The following is a 20,574-nucleotide window of genomic DNA, read 5'->3' on the forward strand; positions in this document are numbered from 1 at the left end:
TCCCTGCATCTTTCTGCTTTCTACCAAGACTGTTTTCCCCAAGGACAAATAGGGAAAATCCAGTCCATCAACGACATTTCTTGGGCGCACATGCCCTCTCAACCTGCACTGTGGTCGTGACTTCAAAAGAGAGGAATGCCCTCTAGGGTGAAACCCACCCTTGAACTTCCATTCCTCAGAGCAGGGATGAACCTTTCCCTTACTTGAGGGAAGAGACTTTCTAGAGATAGAGGAGAAGAAGAAGAAGGAGAAGGAGAAGGAGAAGGAGAAGGAGAAGGAGAAGGAGAAGGAGGGAGAGGGGGAGGGGGAGGAGGAGGAGGAAGAAGAAGAAAAAAAAAGCCAACTTATTTTCTTCTTTCCTCCTTTACAGTATAAATAATGTCCTCAGTATTAGAAAGATTTATCATTGTGACCCCAGTTTGAAACAAGGCTGGGTGCTTTAGTTTTAAAACTTTTTACAGTTGCATGAGTGATAAATATCCAGTGCAGAAGAATTAGAAAATCCGGGAAAGCAAAACAAACTCAAACCACCCAGGCTGAGCCTGCAAGGATGAGAACACTAACATTTTGGTGTTCATCATTGCGGGCCTATTTTCTAAGCATGTATATTAATACATATCTCTTTTTATGTGTGTATTCCAGTACTTACAACAACCCAAAGTAGATAAAATTATCCCCACATTGCAGATAAGGAAGGAGGAAAAAGAGAGCCCAAGCAGTTTGCTATTTTTTATCTAGGTCACACAGCTGGTGAGTGCCAGGCACTTAGGAAAGTCCTGGACTCAAATCGGACCTAGAGCTGAAGGCAGAGGCCCAGCTCTGTCCGAGGACCCCAGAGGACCCCTAGAATCAGTGGGTGCACCATTGTGGTTGCAGATTTGGAGCTCTACATAGAGTCTTAGTTACCACAGGTTTGTTAACATCCCCTAGTTTGTGCTTTGTGCCTTTGGTAATAGCTCCTATGGTTCCCTTTAGAGTGCAGAAGAGGTGGATTCTTCTCTCCATGCTTCTGGGTGGGGTCATTGGCTCACCTGACGTGGAGCTTCGGAGAGCGTTGGCATCGGATTGGTCGGTGACATGTTCTGTCTACTGAAGTCAGGCCTGCCACTCCCCATACTCCCTTCAGATCCCCTCCGGCCCCCCCAACCCACAGCTCCAGAGAGAGCACCATGCCTTTTGCAGGCCGTGCGCTCTTTCCTATCCCCAAGTCTGACGAGGCCGTGGTTTGCTCTTGCAGCCCAGTGGAAAATTTTCTGCGTTTGGGTTATAAGGTGGAAAAGAAATGCACATACTGTTTCAGAAACTTTTCCTTCTATTAAAGTCAAATGAGTCACACACGCAGTGACGACAGTCTCTTTGCAAACTCCTTCCATCTGACCATAAACTCCCTGGGCAGGATTTGTATGAGTGAGACTTTGCTGAATTTTCTTTTATATCAGTGCTTGAAAAGTCGCAATTCTGGACACTACCCCACTTCAATATGTATGCTTTTGGTTCTCATGTGTGTGCTTTTGCTCCAGCAATCTAACTCACGATGCTGCTACTGGAAATTGCCGCCAAAGGAACTAAATACTCTGCAGAACCCAGGGAATTTAATGTCACCAGATTCTCAAATGAATTTTAAAAAGGAAAGCAAACATCTGAGACCCCCTTTTCCGAACAAGAGGGAACATGCTGGCACGTGGGCTGTGATTTACAAATTCTGATTGGAAGCATTCTCACCCCACCTACTCAGTAAGATCAAGCTCTGTCATTCACTTGATCAGCGAGCACCCTGAAAGTGAAACGTCGCGGACCTGTGCTATGTTTGTGGACTCCGTTGCCCCTTCTCACTGGTCCACATCTGTCCCCTTTGTTCCCAGCCCTCACCTTTGCCAGCAACAAATCTCCGGGGCCCCTCTTATATTTTGCAGAATCCAAGTGTCTATGGGACCATTGTTGTTGAGCTGAACTGGGCCATCTCGTCCACACTCTTTCTTTCAAAACCGGAGACAGGAGACACTAAGACCTAGAGGAGGGAAGGAACCTGCTTGAGCTAATTAGCGGCTAAGTAGGCTCAAACCTGAATATGCATTGAAGAGGGGGTCAACCTGGAGAAATCCGCATGAATTTAGTACAGAGCTCAGGATGCACCTGACTCCATGCTAGGGGCTTTATATATATATTTCATCTCATTTAATCTTCTCAATAGTCCTACAAGGTAGGGGTTATTATGCCGGTTTTATAAATAACAAAGGCAAAGCCTTAAGAGGGTTAGCAAGGTATTTAAGGTCACCTTGCTAGTGACAGAAATGGGATTTGAACTCTAGTCTGTCTGCCTCCAAGACACCCTTCTCTTTAGAAGAGGTTTGAAAACTAGACACCTAGGGGTCAGATCTTGCCCACAGTGATTTGCCTGGCTGCTAGAGTGGTGGGTTGTGCGTCCCTTGTTTTTCCACGTTCGTTTTAGTGTTTGGATAAATCGCCAGCACTGAAAAATCCAAAGATTTCCAGTAACAATCTAGAGATCCAGTCCTCTTGATGATTTGGTAGGTCCAGACACATCAGGCCTGAACTCCTACATGTCAGCAATTGAGGAAGCGGAGTAGCAGGCGCCCCTTAAGACCAGGCTTGGGTTCCCCATTTCAGGACCGTCTGTACCCTGTCCTGCTGCATTACACCAAGCTCATGTCATGCATTCATGTCATCTGTCTGGCCTGAGTTTCCACCCCTGCCAACACTGCATCTTCTCGTGTTAATTCATTAGAGTGGGCTGCACCCTGGGGCGGTTTTCCCACCATGCTCCCCACTGTGTGCAGAGCTGTGCGCACCCCTCCCGATCCCCCTGGGCACAGGCAGAAGGTAGTCGATTGACCTCAGGGTGGAAGCTGGTGGCAGAGCAGGGAGAAACACGAAAGGGTTGAACTCATTAACAACCTCATGTTCTTTCTGACCATTTGGATGTACCTGGACATGCTAAAATGCTGACATCCATACCTAGAATTTGGGGCCTGATTTCGCCTTAGCAAACAGGTCATCCTCTTTGATTCTGCATGTTTGTCCAGAACCCTCACAGGGAATTTCTTTTTTATTTTTTTAAGATTTTATTTATTTATTTGACAGAGAGAGACACAGCGAGAGAGGGAACACAAGCAGGGGGAGTGGGGGAGGGAGAAGCAGGCTCCCTGCAGAGCAGGGAGCCCGATGCGGGGCTCGATCCCAGGACCCCGGGATCACAACCTGAGCCGAAGGCAGACGCTTAACGACTGAGCCACCCAGGCACCCCTCACAGAGAATTTCATGTGTGCAAAAGGGAAAGAACCCTGCTGGACCTTAGTTCTCTGTGAAGGGCAATTGGAGAGCCTGGCCTGCTTTCAGCAGGGAGCCTATTGTTTCTTCAATTGAAGGTCATCGTGCAAATTGTCGAGTCTGTGGTTCTGTCAGAGAGTGATATACACTCAAGTGAGGGGAAAAATCCACCAATAAAATACAACTTAGGGCTTAGTATTCCCTCCCCCTTCAAGAAACTGTGGATCAAGTCGGGAGCTGCCCTAGATTTAGGAACATGATTCCTAATCACTTATAACTTGCCATCACCTGACTTGCCGGCCACATCATTTTAAATCATAACTAAGAGGGGCCCCTGGATGACTCAGTCCATTGAGGGTCCAACTCTTGGTTTAAGCTCAGGTCATGCTCTCAGGGTCATGAGATCGAACCCCATGTCGGACTACACGCTCAGTGTGGAGTCTGCTTGGGATTCACTCTCTCCCTCTGCCTTTCTCTCTCTCTGAAATAAATAAATCTTTTTAAAAAATCCATAAATCATAGTTAAGAGCTCTGAAGCCTGACAGAAAATATGTAAACCTGTAACAATCTGTCATCTTTCCCTGCAGGTTATTTTTGAAGTTGCTTTCAATGGTCCTAAAGGAGGATATGTTGCTCTGGATGACATTTCTTTCTCTCCTGTTCACTGCCAGAATGAGACAGGTAAGCATTTTCTTTCTCTTCTGGCTCGCATCTGGAATTTTCCTTTCTTGGTAGCTGCCTGGGGTCAGGACTTGATTTAATTCTTTCTAGTTTTCTCACCTCTCCTGTTAACTCCTCCTTTACGAAATTATTTAATCGAATGGTCATTTTTCTGCAACATTATGCTTTTTTTTCCCCCTCACAGAGTGAATTTAAATTTTTTGACACCACAGGCCAGTTGTCATGTGTTAAGGAGCTTTGGCCGTCCCTACCTACTAGGTAATGAAAATGGAAGAATACGAACACACTCCCTCCCCATCTTTCTCTTCAAAGGATATCTTAGATCCATACCCAGGTGGCTGAGTAGGTGGAAAAAACTCAAACTCTACCAAGTAGAATGATAAAAACTCTTTCTAATTTTATGTACCCAAGACCTATAAATGTCTCCATGTTTAAAGATGTTAATATTCGGTACATCGTCTCTATGAGGGTTTACGATATTTTTTATATCATGGACTTAATTTAATTTCTCTTTCTAAGTAAATCCTCAAATTCTTTTATCCTGGCCAATTTTGTAATTTCCATAAACTTGGTGTTTGGAAAAGAGAGGAAATTCTTACTTTCTGGGAAAACAAGTAAGCAAATCAATTCAAAGTAAATTAGAAAACAAATGTTCTAGGGGCACCTGGGTGGCGCAGTCGGTTAAGCGTCTGCCTTCAGCTCAGGTCATGATCTCAGGGTCATCAGATCGTGCCCCCTGCTCAGCAGGGAGTCTGCTTAATTTTCCCCCCCAACCCCCTCCCCCCGGCTCATGCTCTCTCTCACTATCTCCCTCTCTCTCAAATAAATAAATATTTTTTTTAAAAAAGAAATGAGAAGACAACAAATGTTCTAGAATAAGAAGGATGACACTGTATTCATGATAACCCAGATAAATGCAATTGACCTTACCTTTTAGTGATTTTTTTTTTTTTTGAGAGGCCCCAGGGAGACAGTGGTTGTCCCATCTTATTAATGAGCCCTCATTCTGAGTTTTTTAGAGCATGGGAAGTAAATTTTTGAACCTGGCGCTTGTGGTCTGACCTTCACTTAAGATAGAATTGGTGTCTAATTTCATACAGCTTCAGATGTATTCTACAAGCAAGGGGACTGAGAAAGATAGTATTTTCTACTTGAGCTAAAGTGTTACCCCCAAGTTAGAGAGAAACACTCTAATGTGCTAAAACCAAATATTATTTTTTACTAATTCTAATTTTAAAAAAGAAAAAAACAGCTAGTGAAACAGAACCAGACTAGATATGCGTATTTAAATATGTTCATTGAAATGATTTAATCCAAACTGTAACCCCAAGATTCAAAGGGTCTCTAAATTAGACAGAACACAGAAACCAACATTAATTTGCTTCTCAAAAATCTGACTGTGCCCTTATCTCATCAGCTAATATTTCAGTGATGTTAATAGTAATTTCACCTCTTTATCATTATTTTTGGAAAGTTTCTCCTCTTTGTCACTAGGCATTTACATTGAACTTTTCTATTTCCAAGTTATTCATAGGGGAGAAGAGGTGTTTATTCAGTATCTGCACAGGGTAGACGGTGGGGTGAAGAGGCAGGTGGGAGGTCACAGTATCTACTGAACCACCTTACAAGTAATGTTTGGAAACACTCTCCCTTTTTTAAAAAGATACAGAATCTGTGTGAGCGCTTTCCCAATGACTGGTGAAAAGAAAAGAAAGATTCCAGCAAAATAAGGACTATTTGTCTGTAAAATTCAGCCCACATACAGACCCTTCCTCTGCAGGGACCACCAACAATTCACATTTTCACATAATTAGGTTAGCCAGGCTCCATGCTGGTTTTCAGAACTTCCCCACCTGGCAGCTTTGCTTTAAAATGGTTTAATAGGGTGATCCTAGTGTTATGCTCCTGAGCCAGGACTTTGGATTCACATCCCTACCCTGCCACTTACCAACTGGGTGACCTTGGGCATGTTAACCTCTCTGAGATTCTGTTTCCACATTTGTGGGACGACATTAGAAGAATCTGTTCTGCACAGTTAGGAAAATGATGAGTTCATGTCCGCGAAGGCCTTAGCAGAGTATGGAACACAGAAAATGCTTGTCCATGAGGCTTCATGTTATTTACTTAACTTTCAAAATACGCCTGTCCCTTCGCTGGGGACCAGAGCGTCAGGTTGAAACTGAAGAGAACCAGCAAAGGGCACCGCCTTGGTGAAGGGGTGAGCAGTAGCCTGCTTGATGCCTTTCCTTCAGCAGCTGTGGGCCAGATTCTGAGTCTTAGACGCTGAGCCCTCCGTTTTTCATACTTCATCTCACATTTCACAAATAGTTTATGCCCTTCTGTTTCGTAACAGGTGCCAACATTTTTTTTCCTTATCTTGGCTAGCTCCAGACTTGTTGTCTCTGCTTTTCCCAGCTGGATCTAGCATTTTCTTCCCTCATCTCCCCAAGAAGGCTGAGACAGGAATTATTTCAACATATGAAGCATCTCGTTCCCACCATCTGGTTGGGCTTAGAGTTAATCCAGGCTCCCAACCTGGGACCCATCATAGAGTCACAGGTGTTAAATACCGGTGTCGTGTCACTCCCCAAGTATTCCCCCAGGATGCTACCAGAGGACAGTGAGACCTCCCCACTCCACCTGCTTGAGGTAGGGCACTTCCCTTTCCAAGCCTCTTCCACCCACGACCTCCCCATCCACCACCACGTTTGGCCCAGCGCCTAGACTGTAGGAATAAGCTCTCCTTTTAGGCTGTAAATCCTTAAATGGCTGACAGGTGAATCCATGCACTTGTAGAGATCCCATCTTGATGCCCAACCCCAAACTGAGAGCTCCCACTGCTATGCCATCTTCAGGCCCAATCTCCTCTCGGGGCCTCGGTCCAGCCCACCCCCAGGCCAGGGACTGGAAGGGTCCTGACAGTCATGGATTCATGGATATACTCCTCAAAGGATGTCTGCCTGGGCCTAAATCCCAGTTACGCCCATTCCCTAACAACACACTGCCCGTTTGATGTCTGATTGGAAACCTGGCTCCGGGTGTTGCCTTGGTTACAGCTATAGTTGCCTTAGCTCAGACCTCAAGCGTCTCCACAGCCTGGTCAGTGGCCCAGCCCCTGCTCCAGCAAGACTGCTCCGTCTGGCGCCAGGTCCCACTCACTCTGTCTCCAAGCCAGCTTTGAGCCGTCTCAGCCTGCTTTTGGGCTGGCTCATGCTAAAATAAAACCCCTGTGCCAGTTTAGCAGCCTACAGAGCACACTGCACCCTGCTGTCTCGAGCGTTACAGGGGCCGAGGATTGAAGAGGCTGCTAATGAGCATCTAGATCTCTGGGGCTGATGTGGAGTCCATCTCCATGAACTTCAGGATGAGCAATGCTGCCAAAGAGTCTTCTCAAAGGCAGCACCCTCCATCTGATTAGAATAACTTCAAAGCTTCTCATTTCTAAAAAGTTCAAATGTCAGAAAGCAAGTAATTAACTACATCTTATATTGTGATGCTTTTTGGTACCTTGTTCAAAGGGCCTTTCTTCCCCCACACTTTTTTCTTTTTTTTCTGATCAATTGATGTTCAAGGGCTTCCAACTGCCTCTGATTCCTCCCTGCGCTTCAAACAGGTCATTAACGCTCAATCGTCATGGCCGCTCAGCCCGGATGCTCTGAAACAAGCCTTAAGCAAAGGCTTTCCATCCACCCCCGATCTCTGGCGAGCTCATTTTGGGTCACAAACAGGCCCTCTGGCCCCGTCTTCAGGAATTAGACGCTGTCTCATAGCAGAAGCAGCACTCTGGGTGAAAAAGATTTAGGTTTTCAGTGATGCTTTTGAGATTTTCTTTTTATCAGACCTTCTCAGGACCCCAGACAAATCCATTTCAAGGACCAGGTATTTAGCAAAGGACTATAATCGCATTCTCAGAAACATCTTTTCTGCATGACTCAGTTTGTCACCATGGATAGAACTGAGCCGTGCTTCCTTTTAAGTTTTAATACCACCTCTCGCCTCTCCTGCACACCTTATGAATGGGTTATGGTTCTTTTGTGGCCGCCCAGGGGTATATTCCTTGGGATATATCCCTCATTAGTGATTTCACTGACCTGCCATTCTCTTTGCGAATGGCTTTTGGGAGCCAGACGGCCATCTGTAGATTGTGGGTTTTCATCTACTTTTTCATTACCAGGTAGCAGAGGGATAACTAAGACTGGAGACTAGTATGGGGTTTCCCCTGGTCGCAAATATGCATTAGGGGGGCTGGTGTCAAAGGAGGCTTGTCTTTATGACATCATACTCATTTTTCGAAGACTTCATCTTCATGGCTTAAAGATACTCCCTGGTGCTCCCAGAGCCAGGCACAGCAATGTGTGGGTGAACCTACCAACCTCAGAGCACTGAGAATGCTCTTCACTTCCTTTTCTCCACTCTGGTTCGTCAGGGTGCTCGCTTTGCACACTTGTAAGGCCCTGTCACCTGAGATATATTCGGGATTCAATTATATAGGAACATTTTGTTCTTATTCTTTTTTTGTTTTTTTAAGGTGGTGTTGGTCACTTTTTTTTTTATTTAGTATTTTAAAAACTTTATGTTTGTATCATTTTCAACTCAGACAGAATTTACAAGAATACTATAAAGAACTCTCCTAGACTCTTCACTCAGATCTACAAATTGTTAACATTTTGCCACATTTGCCTTATCAACCATATAAGAATAAGTTGCAGACATTATGCCCCTTTACCCCTAAATACTTCAGTGTGTATTTTCTAAAACCAAACACATTTTCCACATGCTATCAGATAATTATAAAGTTCAGGAAATTTGGCACTGATACAATATTATTAACTAATCCATGGCTTACATGCTAATTTCACCAGTTGTCCCAATACTGTCTTTTATGGCTCTTTGTTTTCTTGGACCAAGAGTGAATCTCAGGTGCTTTATAGCATTTGGTTGTCATGCCTCTTTCATCCCCTTTAATCTGGGCCAGCTTCTCAGCCCACTTGACTGTTTTCTTGCTTTGGAAATTGAGGAATTGAGAGTATAGTGAGTTTTTGTCCATAAACAGCTCCCTGTTTCATCAGGTCACTGCTTCCAGAACTCAAATGTTTCTCTGGAGGTGATTTCCCAGTTATTCAAAACAGTGCCCTCTTTATCTGGCCCTAAAAGCTTAGACCAGTGTATGTCAGCATGCGGAACAGATCACAGTTGGCTACATTGAATGTGTCCCAAACTGTGGCAGTCACATCTCCTCTGGACTCAGACAATCTGAACAGTGAGATTTACAATCACTTGTTGCTGTACCAAGTTATTCTCAAAAGAGCAGATATCTTTTATGTTTCATTCCCTCCAGGCAATCTGGAATGAGGTGGTATTTATAGACCAGGGTAAATGATACCAGAACTCAGCAAAAGCCAAAATAATAGCAGTATGGGTGATGAAATTGGTGTGACTTTTTGAACAGCGTGATTTATACTGAGCAATGATTTTCTTTAAGCAGATTGGCTCCTACTACTAATGTCAATTATAAATAGATAGCAGCTGTGCTGGTGACACAGAGATTGATCAACAAAGGAAAATTATTTCTGGAAAATATTATTTCTAAAATACCTGTCTTAGAGAAAAATTAAGAATTCCTTAAAATCTTTACCATTTTCTCTCTTTAATTTTCTATGAATGAATTTTGAATTGTGAAGATGTATGTGAGTAATTGCTCCCAGTCTTTACATTATGAAAGGAAATTTCTTTTGAAGTTTGATACTTCTTTATTTTTTATAGAGAGTGTGAACAGAGCTCCTTCCCTCCATCCCTTAAGGGAGGAAAAGAACAATTTTCCTGTCATGCTGAGATGTTATTTTGATGCTAACCTGTCAGCATGCCATTAGGGTAAAAATATTTTGTTGTGGTTTATTTATTCAGTCTCCCTGGCACAAATGTGTATGTATTTGTCAACCAGTTGATGTAGCCCTTTGAGACTCTAGGGTCTGGCGCTTTAACTTTGGTTCTCCTTTGTTCAGAGCTTCCCTTCAGTGCCGTGGAAGCCAGTTGCAATTTTGAGGAAGATCTCTGCAACTTTTATCAAGATAAAGAAGGCCCAGGCTGGGCCCGGGTGAAAGTAAAACCAAACATGTATCGTGCCGGAGACCACACATCAGGCATCGGTAAGTCAGAAGTCTGTGCATGTGGGGACCCTGGGGGTGGGGGTACTATTCATGCTCCGTCTGCTATTCTTACTCCACATCACTCAAGATGGCCACTTAAAAAAAAAAAGGCAACTGTAAAGAAGTAAAAACGATTGGTAATCTTGTGTTTGGCTATTTAAAAAAAAAAAAAGGCATTTAAGTTGCTATGCTAGCACGACTGTTTGCCAGTTCTTTTCTATTTCTTTTTTTTTTTATTCTTCTGTTAATCCCCATACATTACATCATTAGTTTTAGATGAAGTGTTCCATGATTCATTGTTTGTGCATAACACCCAGTGCTCCATGCAGAATGTGCCCTCCTCAATACCCACCACCAGGCTAACCCATCCTCCCACCCCCCTCCCCTCTAGAACCCTCAGTTTGTTTTTCAGAGTCCATCGTCTTGTCTGCCAGTTCTTTAAACAGCCAAACCTTTGGAAATTATCTCGCTCTTCCCTTTAGATAGAGCAGTGCCTTTAAAAAGCTATTAGATTCCAATTACGTGAAACATCCAGAAGAGGCAAATCCATAGAGACAGAAAGCCGATTCTTGGTGGCCAGGGGCTAGGGAGTTACTGTTTAATGGGTATAGAGTTTCATTTTGGGGTGATGAAAATATTTTGGAGCGGAATAGTGGTGATGGTTGCCCAGCACTGTGAATGTACTAAATGCCACTGAATTGTATACTTTAAAGTGGTTAAAATGGTAAATTTTATGTTATGTGTATTTTACTCAATGAAAAATATTTTGTGAGGCAATAAAAGCTATAAAAAACTATTGGAAGATGTTGGGGGGGCACTTGATGGTTATGTCTACAAGGAACTGTAAGAAACCAGTTTGAGCTCCCCTGTATAAGGATGATCTACCTAATCACTTGGATGGCATCCCCTGTGAAGCCCACTCCCGTAGATTCTGCTGCAAAGAGCTTGTTTTCAAGGGTTAGTGTCTTATTCATTTATTCAATGGCTATTTATACCCTGGGCACCGGGGTGTGCTTACCATACACTAAGGAAACTTACGTTTCAGAGCACCTTACTTGCACAGGCCCTGGGAAGGGCCTTGAAAGGGGCCCTCACAATTTTATACTTGATTACATCATTACTTTATACATGATTACAATCATGAATTCTTTTCTTAGAGGTGGCTTAACTTATAGAGAGTGGCACTACAAAAACCTATAGTCATTGGCCAAACTAACTCCTGGGGGATATGCTAGTGAACAAATCAGGTCCTGCCCTCACTGGCTAACAATCATTTCAACGGGCAAGAGAAATGTTAGACAAATATACACACAAATAAACTTCGAATTACACATTGTGGCACTTGCTATGGAAGAAATGAAGAGTGGACTCTGAGAGAGAATAGGGGAGAGATCATGAGAAGGCTTTTCTGTGGGGAGAGAGCATTAGCTGGGAGAGTGGGAGGAATCCAGGCAGAGGGAACAGCATCTGTGAAGGTCTTGAGTATGGAAAGAGCTGGACAACCCAAGCAATGAGAAGGTTAGTGTGGCTGCACCATGGGCAGGAGAGTGGAGGAATATGGAGTTAGGACATACACCGTGGGTGTGGTAGGCCAGAGTGAGCTTTTGGGATTTTTTTATAAAGGAAATGAGAAACCATCAAAAGGTTTTAAGTAGAAGAAGCGTAGAATTAAATTCAGGTTTCAAAAATGTTGTTCTGGCTATGGCCACCCATGTTAGTCTGCTCGGTGGCCAAAACAAAATATCACAGACTGGGTAACCTGAAAAGCAGAAATGCATTTTTTTCAGTTCTGGAGCTGGAAGCCCAAGATCGAGATGCTGTCAGGGTTGATTTCTGGTGAGACCTCTCTGCCTTGTGGCACCTTCTCATTGGGTCCTCATGGCCTTTACTCTATGTGTACCAGTGGAGAGAGAGAGAGAGCTCTCTGGTGTCTCTTCCTCTTCTTATAAGGACATCAGTTCTACGGAATTAAGGCCCCACCCTTATAACTTCATTTAATTACCTCCTTAAAGGCCCAATCTTCAAATAAAGTTGCATTGGAAATTAGGGTCTCAACCAATGGATTTAGGGGGGACACAACTCAGTCCATATCACCACTCATGTGAAACAACCCAAGAACCTTTTGCCAGATGAATTAAATCATTGGGTAGAACCAAACTAAGCACAAAGACTGAGGCGATCAAAGGAAAATGGATGGGGGAGGAGCATAAAAAGGAAAGAAAGAAAAGCAGGTGTTATTTTCTTTTCTACCCAGGCTTTCTAGGATACATGGATCTGTTTTAAGTTTACCGTGGGGGTGGTGGAGGAGCAGGGAGAGGAGGTTCTTGACCTTATGTTTCTTTTTTCTTATTTAAAAGAAATAAGTATTCTTCCTTGGACCCTTTTCTTGCACAGAGAGGGTACTTGAGAGATCTTTTCTGGTCGAATGGCAGACTGAAACAAAATAGATCTGGGGGAACGACACAATTCAGTCCATAACAATACTCCTGTGAAATAACCAAAATTCCAAGGACTGCCAGATCAGCCTGTGCTCTATCTCCTCTGGTCGTTGCAGAGATAAGAAGGAAAAATCTGTCCCAGGCCTAACGTTCACTAGGACCCAGTACTAAGTACTCAGTCTGTGTCACCTGATTGACCCAGGCAGCTGGAGCCCCAAGATGATTTCATCCCTTTTGTTTCATGAAAAACACAAACCCTAACTGATGACTGGCTTCTGAGCATATGCAGATGGGAATCTATACTGGTTTATGAAGTTTACTTAGAACTGGAGAAGTTTTATCGGTAATAGAGTTGCAGGATATATCTATCACTTAAGCCACAGATATTACAAAATGCGTTCTATCATTTAAAGCCTATAGGAATAGGGTGCCTGGGTGGCTCAGTTGGTTAAGCGACTGCCTTCGGCTCAGGTCATGATCCTCGAGTCCCGGGATCGAGTCCCGCATCGGGCTCCCTGCTCGGCAGGGAGCCTGCTTCTTCCTCTGACCCTCCCCCCTCTCATGTGCTCTCTCTCATTCTCTCTCTCTCAAATAAATAAATAAAATCTTAAAAAAAAAAAACTTAAAAAAAAAATAAAATAAAGCCTATAAGAATAGTCTCTGTTGGCAAATCCCATTACTTTTTTTTTATTCTTATGTTAATCCCCATACATTACATCATTAGTTTTAGATGTAGTGTTCCATGATTCATTGTTTGTGCATAACACCCAGTGCTCCATGCAGAATGTGCCCTCCTCAATACCCACCACCAGGCTAACCCATCCTCCCACCCCCCTCCCCTCTAGAACCCTCAGTTTGTTTTTCAGAGTCCATCATCTCTCATGGTTCGTCTCAAATCCCATTACTTTTTTTTTTTTTAAGATTTTATTTATTTATTTGAGACAGAGAGAATGAGAGAGACAGAGAGCACATGAGAGGGGGGGAGGGTCAGAGGGAGAAGCAGACTCCCTGCCGAGCAGGGAGCCCGATGCGGGACTCGATCCAGGGTCTCCAGGATCATGACCTGAGCCGAAGGCAGTCGCTTAACCAACTGAGCCACCCAGGTGCCCCGCAAATCCCATTACTTTTAACCAAATTTTCCCACTTGATCATCTGGGTTAGAGGATTTAAGTTTGTCATTGCTGATAGCTGAATGTTTTGCCTGTTCGCAGGGTACTACTTGCTGGCCAACACAAAGTTTACATCTCAGCCTGGCTACATCGGAAGGCTCTACGGTCCCTCCCTGCCAGGAAACTTGCAGTATTGTCTACGTTTTTATTATGCCATCTATGGGTTTTTAAAAATGAGTGACACCCTGGCAGTTTATATCTTTGAAGAGAACCACGTAGTTCAAGAGAAAATTTGGTCTGTGCTGGAGTCTCCAAGGGGTGTTTGGATGCAAGCCGAAATCACCTTCAAGAAACCCATGCCTTCCAAGGTATAGTAGAACCAGCGCAACACCTTGACCCTTTGTTCATCTTGGGTTTCTGGGCCGGGTTAGTGAATTTCCGTTTAATTATTTTCAACTGGAGATGTGTTATTTTTCTTCTGACAGCCCCACTGCTACACTCTACCCGAGCCGTGCACAAGTTATATTATCTACAGGTTGTTTTCAGTTTTCTGTGTCTCAGAATAATGGCCACCTAGAGTGTTTGCTTGTTTATTTCTTAGATTCCCTGAGAATAGACCAAAGACAGAGAATGCATGAATAGTCCAAGTTCAAAAGCTAAACTTTAATTGAAGCCCCAATTATCCTCTCTCTCAATCTGTCACACACACAAAGACACACGCGCACCCACACGCACATAGGAGTACTAATTATTTTACTATAATTTATAATACTAAATTACTTTAAAAGGGTGAAATCAGCGAGCCTGGTTTTACACTGAGGCTTTAAGGTCAACAACTTGGGTTAACAAGGTAGAGAAGCTCAGTAAAAAATGAGAGCCAACCCAGACAGAGAGAATTTATGTAAGGGTACCATCAGCAGCTGATTTTTATAACAATGAGAATACAAAGAGCTCTTCACTGCAAGGGGAATATAAAAGAAAACTATAATCTCCCAAGTTTAACACTCCTAAACTTAAGGAAGTTTTACCGAAGTAATAAATTCTGTCAACTACAACCCAAATATGAAACCAGTATGGGAAAATCCATTTTGTTTCAGCCCATCATTCAACCAGAAAATGTCTTTCAAGTATTCGGTCTGAGCAAGAATGGGCTCAAAAAAGGATAAGAAAGGTCCCTTTCTTCAAACAGATGAAACATACAACGGGAGTTCAAAAAATACTGTTGAATGAATGGATCAATCAGTTGATCATGTTTGTTAACCAGGAATTACTCAAAGTCCAGACTCCCTAGGGGAGGATACAAACCTGGAAGAGTAGTAGAACCTTCTTCACAAATGTTAATGGCTTGAGCTTCTCTTAGTTATACCCATCCAGGCAGAATATAACTTCATCCATCTATAATTTCCTGCTAAAGAAATTTGGCACACCATTCCCAGCATAATGATCCTTGGTTACTTTTAGTCCATTGCAATACCCACCAGGGCATGATTCAGTTTTCACAGTGATTAATCAAAGATCTTTGAAAATCTTTACAAAGTTCTTTTCCATTGTTAACAGCAGCAAGAAGAAATTGTGATTATAATGACATGGCAGCCTCTGTGACTGACTGACTTCTTTATTTTTTAAGATTTATTTGTTTATTTTAGAGATCATGAGTGGGGGGAGGGGCAGAGGGAGAGGGAGATGGAGAGAATCTCAAGCAGACTCCCCCGCCCTCCGAGCTGCTGAGCATAGAGCCCAGTGCAGGGATCAATCTCACAACCCTGAAATCATGACCTTAGCTGAAATCAGAAGTCAGACTCTCAACCAACTGAGCCACCCAGACACCCCTGTGACTTACCGACTTCTAAAAAGGGTTGACCCAAGTTACAATACCGCTAGCAGAACATAAGCATGCAAGTTTTATCACAGTCTCATAGATATAGTTCATATTATTGTTATGCTAATTAAACAGGTAGTGTTATTGCAGGTCTCCCCTTCTTAACTCTGTTATACTTTGATCACATGACTAAAGTGAGATACTTTGTTCACCCCCTGGGTAATAGAGGAATCTAGTTGGTGTTTCTGGTGCCAAGGCCCTACTCCTTCCTAGTCTAAACTCATGCTCTTTAATCTTATTGCCTCGCCAATTCTTTTTTTTTTTAAGATTTTATTTGACAGAGAGAGAGAGACAGCGAGAGAGGGAACACAAGCAGGGGGAGTGGGAGAGTGAGAAGCAGGCTTCCTGCAGAGCAGGGAGCCCGATGTGGGGCTCGATCCCAGGAGCCCGGGATCATGACCCGAGCTGAAGGCAGACGCTTAACGACTGAGCCACCCAGGTGCCCCTGCCTCGCCAATTCTAAACATTTCCTGAGTGAGCCTATCTTTCCGTAAATGTCATCTGACCTTTGCAGTGTCATTGAATTTCCTCTTTGATCTGTTAGTCCTAGAGGTATCTAAGCCTCTCTGCACCTCTTAGGGATCCCAAAGGCTTAAATTGTTTCCCCATTGCCAGTTATTTAACTCTGGCAAGTGGTTTTGGTAATACACACAAATACACACACACACGTACCAGATTCACATAATTAGGGATGCACCAGAAAGTAAGGAAATTTTTGTTATACTCCATACCGTGTTTTGCTAATGTTTTTTATTTTTATTTTTTTAATTTAATTTAATTTTATTGTTATGCTAGTCACCATACATCATTAGTTTTTGATGTAGTGATCCACAATTCATTGTTTTCATATAATACCCAGTGCTCCATGCAATACATGCCCTTCTTAATACCCACACTCCCCACCCCCCTTCCCTCTAAAACCCTCAGTTTGTTTCTCGGAGTCCATAGCCTCTCAGGGTTCATCTCCCCCTCCAATTTCCCCCCCTTCATTTTTCCTTTCCTTCTCCTAATGTCCTCCATGCTAGTCCTTGCTAATGTTTCTTAAAAGGTGGGGGATATAATAAGCATTTTATTCATTTGGCTTTCATTTGTTTATTCATTCATCCATTCATTCCTTTATTCAACCAGAATTTATTAGATACATGCTCAGTGCAGCGGATATAAAGATGAATGAGGCTCAGACCTTGCCCTTGAGGAGGAGATCACAGATGATAGAAGATTAAGCTACAGATATGTAAGCAACTAACAACAGTACAATCTCACTGTCTCATGGAAAGGTCACATAGAGAAAAATAGAGTAGTTCTACTAATTGGACACATAAAAGATAATGACACGTAGAGGCCCAGCTGGGCTGGTGTGTGGACGGTTAGGTTCAGGCCATCTGGATTCTAATTCCTGCTCATGCCCCCACCCACTGCACTTCACCCTGTCCCCCCATATCCTCTACTCACACACATGCTCCTTTCTTTTTTTTTCTTTTTTTTTTATTATGTTATGTTAGTCACCATACAGTACATCATTAGTTTTTAATGTAGTGTTCCCTGATTCATTGTTTGCGTATAACACATGCTCCTTTAGAGGGCATCAGGGCTCTTACCTGATACCCATGGATGGGAGCAAGCCCCCCAGCCAATGGGATGTCCTGGACAACTTGCCCTTTTCCTCTTTGGCTGGCTTCCAGCCCCTCCCAGCAGCTGCTCAGTTCCCGACCACGTGAGGAAAAATGGATCTGGACCCAGTGGGGGCAGGGACGTTCTTTCAGCCTTGGAATGAACCAGTCATGGATCAGGCCCCAGTGACCATGAGGAGAAGGTACAGTTCAACACCAGAAAACTCTGGACACATGTCGGAAGGTGGCTTGTAGTTTTTGGCAGGTCCCTGCTAAACAGAACCAGCTCCTCAGAGAGTGAGGGAGCCATCTGACGGCCACCACAGGGACATGCACTAAAGGCAGGAAACTAGTTGACGTACTTATGTAACATATATAGGTGGCAGTAAGGTGCAAATGGTGTTTCAGGGAAAGGGTACAATGAAAAGTCAGAGTTGCCCTTACTACTCCCTTCCCCCGAATTCAAACTCCAATGGCACTTCTTTTTCTGGTGGTTTTCTTCCTGATTTGGGGATATTTTCCTCTTCAATTTTAAATATTGTATTTCCACCTCCGTTTCTTGATTCATTAACTTGAATAGTGTTCCCTGCTATGAAAGATAAGGACTTTAACTTATTTATACTATTCCTTCTCCTTTTCTCTCTTCCCACAATTTTTAGTTATATTTTGTTTTTAACTTTTAGTGCTCTTTACAGCTTGAATACACTTAACCTCTATGTTTGGACCCATCAACTCTAGATAGTGTCTCTTAACAGCCTTATATGTAGGATGAATGAATCCTCACCTCTACATTTCCCTTCACGTCTCTTGCCCCTCCTCTCATCCACATCTCTCAGCCGTACAATGACTTTCGCATTGTCACAGCTAATAATATTTATGTTCCTACAGTGGAGACTTCTGGTTTTGCCAGTGGCTGGATTTCCCAGTGTGGCCGCCTTGGCATTTGGAAGAGGACGGTTCTGCCTTTGGGGAGGGGCATCCTTCACAATACTGGGCTTTTCCCATCTGCAATTAATGCAACCCCAAATTATTTCCACACATTTCCAAATGGCCCCAGAAGTGCCAAACCATCCTTGGATGAGAACCATTGGTCTGTAAGTTGATTCTGAAAATTGAAATGAAATCCTAACCTTACCTACAGTCCACTCTTGCCATGCTCCCATCTTTGCTCTGCCTGGCAGCCGAATTTTCATGAGCAAACCAGTCGCCAACCCCCCCACCCCACCCTGAAGTAACCCTTCGGCTTCCTGTGCTCTTAGGGAAGTGACCCTCTGTGCTCTTATAGCAGCCCCCTCCTCAGCTTCGCCTCCTGCTCTCTCTATTCCAACCAGCCTTTATGGACTTTCCAATCTTAGGACTTTTTAAAATTGAGGTGTAGGGGCGCCTGGGTGGCTCAGTCATTAAGCGTCTGCCTTCGGCTCAGGTCCCGGGGTCCTGGGATTGAGCCCCGCATCGGGCTCTCTGCTCAGCGGGAAGCCTGCTTCTCCCCCTTCCCCTTCCCCTGCTTGTGTTCCCTCTCTCACTGTGTCTCTCTCTGTCAAATAAGTAAATAAAATCTTTAAAAAAAATAAAAAAATAAAATTGAAGTGTAATTGAGATATAGCATTGTATTGGTTTCAGGTGTAGAGTATAATGATTCAATATTTGTACATACTGTGAAATAATCACCACAGTACATCTAATGTATCACCACATAGTTACAAATTTTTTCCCTGTGATGAGAACTTTTAAGATCTACACTCTTAACAACTTTTAAATATGCAATATGGTATTGTTTACCTATAGTCGCCACACTGTACATACATTCCCAGGACTTCATAATTTTATAACTGCAACTTTGTACCTTTTGACCCCTTCCATTCATTTCAGCCACTCTCTGCCCCCCTCACCTCTGGCAACCACCAATTTGTTCTCTGTGTCTATGTGCTTGGGTTTCTTTTCTTTTTTTTTTTTTAGATTCCACATATAAGTGAGATCACATGACATTTGCCTTTCTCTTATTTCTCTTAGCATTTCTCAAGGTCTGTATTGTTATAAATGGCAAGATTTTGTCCTTTTTCATGGCTGAATGATATTCTCTTATTCTCATAAATCTGTTTCTTCCTTACTTTTCGCATCTGAAACCCCAAACCTAGCAGCTACTTGAATCACAATTGCTCACTAATTGCTGTGGGACGACTCTCAGGTTCTGACTTTTGAGCAGTGCTTATTGACCCTCATCACAATCACCAGGAAGCTTTTAAAATATTCATTGTCCATCTGTCTTCCTATAAAGAGATAACCTTCGTGAGGACAGGGACCTTGTCTGTCTTGGTCATTTCTGTATCTAGCATCTATCACTGTGCCAGATGCCACGCAGATAACTAGGGACATTTTGTTCGATAAATTTAGTTTGGTATCTATGTGGACAATAAATAAGTAGATGAATAATGAAAAGAACAATGAAAAATGATTTTAAAAATGAACGAGTGGACTTTCTAAGGCTAGTAAGTGGCAGAGCAAGGTTTTACCCATGTCTATCCAGCTCTGAAGCCTGCCCTTTGTCACAGGTTTTTATTATTTTTTAGACGTATTTGTTTATTTGAGTGACACAGAGAGATGGGGGTGGGGTTGGGGGGACAGGGAGAGAGAAAATCCCAAGCAGACTCTGCACTGAGTGCAGAACCCAATGCAGGGCTCGACCCCATGACCCCAAAATCATGACCTGAGCCGAAACCAAGAGTTGGATGCATAACCGACTGCTCCACCCAGATGCCCCTGGCACAGATCTCTTTAGTGCCCGAGGTTTCTACCCAGTCTTGGAGAAGGCTCGAGCATCTGCAGAAAGTGAGGCTCCCCAGTGTGGCTTGGGACATAGGCACCTTCTATTATTTTATTTAATTCTTTCCACATTCCTGCAAGGGAAGTGAGGTATTTCCTTTTAGTGTCCTGGCATCCTAGATGCAGAGTTACACAGACCCAAGGTCATGTTCTGCCAGAAATGAATGCACAAGCTCAGAGCTTACTGCACTCTTGCAGGGAGGAAACTTCTCTGCCTCTCATGCCCTCATCACCCCATTCCTAAAGCTGCTCAATTGTGAGTAGTCGGGGCCCAACTCAGAGAGTGAACGGCTATGTTTTCATCCCTGTTCCCTGGCTTGCAAGCTTTGTCTTTGGGTTTTGACTACACCTGGATTAATCCTGGTCCTAATTCTCACTGGTGGAAGTGTTGTGGAGATATGTTTGAGTCTCTATGCTACATATTCAAAATAATGACAACAATGACCCCTTCCATTTGCACTGCTAGTTAGTGTAACCTGCTTTCATGAAGGAATCATGTGAGCCCAGAGCTGAGCTGAGTGAGAGGCAGCGTGGGCCTCGAAGAAGTCAGAACTGTTGGCCTCTCCCCGCGTGTTTCTCTTCCGTCACTCCTAATACATATGC

At 43.4% G+C, this 20,574-nt stretch overlaps 1 protein-coding gene across 1 annotated transcript in view; it reads left to right on the forward strand.

Moving 5' to 3' along the window:
* MAMDC2 (MAM domain containing 2) overlaps positions 1 to 20,574 on the forward strand; it is a 142,293-nt gene that overhangs the window by 82,267 nt on the left and 39,452 nt on the right. The window contains exons 7-9 of the mRNA XM_045882234.3: positions 3,876 to 3,969; positions 9,972 to 10,115; positions 13,765 to 14,030. Coding sequence (XP_045738190.1) covers positions 3,876 to 3,969; positions 9,972 to 10,115; positions 13,765 to 14,030 — 504 coding nt within the window. The remainder of the gene's footprint in view (positions 1 to 3,875; positions 3,970 to 9,971; positions 10,116 to 13,764; positions 14,031 to 20,574) is intronic.

This window comes from Mirounga angustirostris, unplaced genomic scaffold (genome assembly GCF_029215605.1).
Source record: "Mirounga angustirostris isolate CCGP_5_RB_7025 unplaced genomic scaffold, mMirAng1.0.hap1 SCAF_15, whole genome shotgun sequence".
In the NCBI taxonomy this organism is placed as follows: domain Eukaryota; kingdom Metazoa; phylum Chordata; class Mammalia; order Carnivora; family Phocidae; genus Mirounga; species Mirounga angustirostris.